We start from the raw sequence: 5,021 nt of genomic DNA, 5'->3' as shown, positions 1-5,021 counted from the left end.
GACAGTGGCAAACCCATTTCAAACACTCCCTTTGCTAACGTCAACTATTGCCGCTGAAGACGTTAATCTTGCCACCACAGTACTATTAGTAAATTATTAGCTATTAGTATAGTGTGACACTTTGTAGTAGATAAAAAATATAATTTATTTTTTTTTTATGACTTTTATAAATTAATATTTCAGTCAAAAGAAGCAGAATCTAACCTAGAAAGATATCTTGAAATAAAAAGGTTAAGCATTAAGGATCCCGAATTCACACAAGTGAAATCATCTAGCAGTAGGTAATTATATCACCATAATTTATGGTATTACTATATAAATTTGTTAAGGTTATTATGTACTCACACAAATCATTAAAAGCTGTTTGCTTATTATTAATCCTGGAAACAGTACTTTCAAATTGCAAAAGATTGGACCCTCCTGATGTTTTGATATGCCTCTTACTGAAGTGGACACAAATTTAGGAGGGTGAGTAACTTTGCCACACTTTGTCCCAACAACCGATTGCCATATTCAAACCACCAGTAGGTGGCAGTATTGTCCTTTCTTTTTTCCTATTACTCCCATTCATATCATTGTTTCAGTTGGTAGAGAAATTAAGATCCATTACTCTTGTACTGAGCCTTTTGTTGCTCTAGAGTCTTCAAGCCTCTAGCTGAGCCTTCCCATTAAGCTCCTGATGATACCTTGATATTACTTCGGGGTCTTTAAGCTTGGTTAGAACAACCTTTTCCCCCTTCTTTCCCGGGGTCTTTAAGCTTGGTTAGAGCAACCTTTTCCACCTTCTTTCCCGGGGCCTTCAGGACATTGGATATCCTTGCCCTGATCTTGGCCACCACAAGGAAGTGATCAGTATCCATGTTCGCACCACGGTAAGTCCTGCAGCTCATCAGATTGGTCCACAAATCATTTATTGGAACATATGATTTTTATTAAGTCAAAAAACAAAACAACTATGTTCTGTTGTTTTTTATAATGAAAATGGAGGGACGACTTCTTAGAGTAACTGATACTCTCAGAAGTCGTCTGTCCATTTTCAGTTCACACTGGTGCACACACATATCGTTTCCATTGTCTCCTCACTACGCACTCGTAGTTGTCAGGATCCTGGCCATCTCCGTTATCTTAATTATGTTAGCCACGGTGGTCGGACTACTTCAGCTCATCCTTCAAGAGGACAAGGCAGGCGGATATGATTCCTATTGTCTATCTGCCTCGACGAGAACATCCGCTCAAGACAACAACCACAACCAGGGCCCCAACAATCACCGGTGATATGAGACTTTTTTTTCCTTTCTTTTGTTCAATTCATTTAATTTTGTAATAGTTTAAGCTTTTTTTTTTTTTTTCTAGTTTGTCTATTTTTATATATTTTGTGTTCCTTTTGTTATGTTCACTTATTTAAAAATACAAAAATAACAAAATTTGGCTATTCTTTCTTTTCACTACCTTTCACGGTTGGGTTAGTAAAGGTTCCTTTTGAACCCCTACTGCCGTAACAGCGTCCATTTTCATTTGTCTCTTCATGTAGACTATGCATTCCAATAGTTGGCCTACAGACTTCCTCCTTGCCAATCTTAGCATTGAAATCACCCAAGATTACTTTGATGTCGTTCTGCGGCCAATTGTCAAAAGTTCTGTCCAGTTGATCATAGAAGGCTTCTTTCTCTTCCTCTGATGACACCTTTGTGGGGGCATAACAACTGAAGACACTTAAGTTGTAGAATTTTCCCTTTAGCTTTATAACATAGATCCTCGGGTTAATAGGAGTGAATCCTATGACAAGATCCCTTATTCTTCCTCTGACCACAAAACTGGTACCAGAGATATGTTCTGCCTCATGGCAGCTTTAATAGACTGTGTGGAACCGTTTCTCCAGCATTCCTTTTCCCCTCCATCTCACCTATTGTAGAGCAACCAAGTCTATTGCATAAGTTTGCAATTGAAGCTCCCGAAGCGACCCCAGTCTTATATATAGATAAAATGTTCCATTATTCAAATTTTAAGTCCATATGGCAAATCCTGTGTTGTTGCCTTGTGATCAGTCTGGCTATTTCTCGTTGAGGTTTCATGATACTTAAGGGTTTGAGGGGAGCAGATTATCAGCCTAATGCCCCCGACTCAGGTGGATGGGCTGCCTCCTCAGAGCTCCCTGACTAGCTCCCCCATCTGGGGCAACTACCTAGGGGAGGTGACCCTAGGGTGTGTACTGTAAATGACCTTTGTTTACAGTGTGAGGTGTGTGCAGTGTGCGGTATGTGCAGTGTACTGTTCCCCCAACCTGGAGGACCAGTGGCTGATTGCAACTAGGCAATGGGGGCGCCACATCCCTACGCCTAACTTTGATACTAATCAGTTTTAATTTTCAACTTGTTTGATGTCTTGAAGTATTGTAAATATTAATTTAATTGCTATTAAGTTTTATTTAAGAATACTGAATTGAGTAATCAACTAAAACAATTACTCATACTTTAATTTCTGAATTAAATTTTAAGTTAAATTATAACTTTAAAAAAAATTTAAACCTATATTAATTAGAAAAATAGTTTTGTTACTGAAAATGTATTTCAATCATTTTAATTTTCAATTTTATTGTTGTATGAAAAACTGGTAATATTAATATTTCGTTGTACTAATGCTTTATGAATGATCTCTCTCTCATCTTGCCTGGCTCAGCTTACCAGCTAACTTATTACCAGACTCTGAATTTTTATGCAGTAAAACCCCAGAGAGAATGCCTTACAATGTGTACTAGAAAACCATAAAATATGCAAAAAAAAAAATAATAATAAAAATCACAAAATATCCAGTAAAAAATAAAATATACAGCAAAAATAATTCCAAATACCTATTAGGCCTATGACAGCCAAAATATTTAAATACCTTAGGCACTAATGTACCTACAATAAGTTCTGAACTAAGAAGGAAATTGGGGGAGGGATTAAAAATTTATGAATGAAGCACAAGTGATAACGAAAACAATCACATATTTATAAATAAGAGACATTAAGTACTAAATATGTTAAAAATATCTATGTTATTGGATAAAAATTCATGTAAAACACTTTTTAAAAATTAAAATATGAAAGTAATTGGAACTTCCTCTTCAGATCAAGATAGGATTTTACCTCCCCCCCCCCCTTTGTTATATATACCAAGTTACATGGACAAAGCAAGAGTAATGAAACTTGTATCTTTCAATATCAATATCCAGAAGTCTGCAGTAAACTCTCCACATCCAATCTCTGAAAATCTAATGAATTATAATTTTAACACAATGTGTGTGACTCATCTTATTTCCCAGGAAATGAAAAGGGGCCTGCCAAGAACTCTGTAGTGTGAGAAATTCTACCCGATGTACCATTCAGCAATAGCTCTGGTGCTGCAAGCATTTTCATGTATTTTAACAATCAATGCAATTATCAATAAAATATAATCTCACCCACAGGACCATATTTTCTCTCTGTGGAATGTGCTCCAGAAATCCTGGGATTGAAACAAAAGTATGTACATCGCCTTCCTTGACCTGTCAAGGATCCTTTGACTCCATTCCAAGACACGAAATATGGGAGGCTATCTGAGAAACCGAGAGAGGCCATAGGAACCTCCACCCAGTGGTCATACATTTCCTCTACGCAGACGATATTGTTCGATGTGTTTACAATATCGTTGCTTACAATACATTACCCAAAATACATCGATGTTTTTGAACACCCATTTGAATAACATAAGGTCTGTTCCAATGATCACGCATTCTACGGCCTGTCAGAAGTGGTTTTTGAAACTAAGAATCCGACATCGACTGCAAAGAACATCGATGTTTTTAAAATATCGTTGCTTACAATACATTACCCAAAATACATCGATGTTTTTGAACAACTATTTCAGAAACATAAGGTCTGTTCCAACGATCACGCATTTTACGGCCTGTCAGAAGTGGTTTTTGAAACTAAGAATCCTATATCGACTACAAAAAACATCTATGTTTTAAAATATCGTTACTTGCAATACATTACCCAAAATACATCGATGTTTTTGAACAACTATTCCAGAAACATAAGGTCTGTTCCAACGATCACGCATTTTACGGCCTGTCAGAAGTGGTTTTTTAAACAAAGAATCCGACATCGACAACAAAAACCATTGATAAACATTTGCCAGAGACATGCTAGCCCGGCACTTTTCGAATTTTGAGTTGAAACTTATACACGAATTAGTACCTAGTTAATACTATTTAGTACTAAAATTTAAGAATTAGTACCCATAAAAATCGCGAGTTATTAAAACGTGTTCTATTCTGCCGCGCAAGAGACATGCCAGCCAGGCACTTTTCGAATTTTGAGTTGAACCTTATAGACTAATTAGTAATATTTAGTACTCAAATTTCAGAATTAGTACCCAAAAAGATCGGGAGTTATTAAGACGTGTTCTATTCTGCCGAGCCAGACAAGGCAACCCGGCACTTTTCGAATTTGGAGTTCAAACTTATACACTAATTAGTACTCAAATTTCAGAATAAGTACCCAAAAGGATAGCGAGTTATTAAGTGGACCATCTTCCATTTATTATTTCTTTATTTATTTCAAACTACTCTTTATATTTTTTCGTTTTGTATTTAATGCATATAAGTATTTAAATACCCTGCATGCTACCTGATTAGCATAGCTAAGTATTGTAAATTGGTGAACACGAAACCTTTGGAAAAGAAGATCGATGTTTAATAATATACGACTGTATGTAGCGTACAAAAAAAAAGGTGTTCCTTGGTGTCTTGTTTTTTATTTAAATAGTTAGATAATAACTTTCCAAGAACAGTAGGTCGGTTCCCATAAGGAGTATAAAACTATTCACAGTGAGAAATCCCTCTTAGCGGACAATCTCATCAGGGTCAGAAAATTACAATTTTATAATTTAGTTAACCTTTTCAGAAGCGGGTACAAATTTGTTTTACATTAGAACATTTAACTCCTCTTGAACAAATAAAAGCCATTAAATATGGTTGTACATTATTACAAAATAAC

The 5,021-nt window shown here is 35.9% G+C and overlaps 1 protein-coding gene across 1 annotated transcript in view; it reads left to right on the top strand.

Moving 5' to 3' along the window:
• LOC106688103 (putative leucine-rich repeat-containing protein DDB_G0290503) overlaps window positions 1-5,021 on the top strand; it is a gene marked incomplete at both ends in the record, with an annotated part of 171,142 nt that overhangs the window by 19,219 nt on the left and 146,902 nt on the right. Inside the window, 1 exon segment of the mRNA XM_067045074.1 lies at window positions 184-281. Coding sequence (XP_066901175.1) covers window positions 184-281 — 98 coding nt within the window.

Source organism: Halyomorpha halys, unplaced genomic scaffold, assembly GCF_000696795.3.
Source record: "Halyomorpha halys isolate HHAL.00 unplaced genomic scaffold, Hhal_1.1 Scaffold1052.1, whole genome shotgun sequence".
NCBI lineage: Eukaryota > Metazoa > Arthropoda > Insecta > Hemiptera > Pentatomidae > Halyomorpha > Halyomorpha halys.
This window is presented reverse-complemented; position numbering and strand designations above follow the sequence as displayed.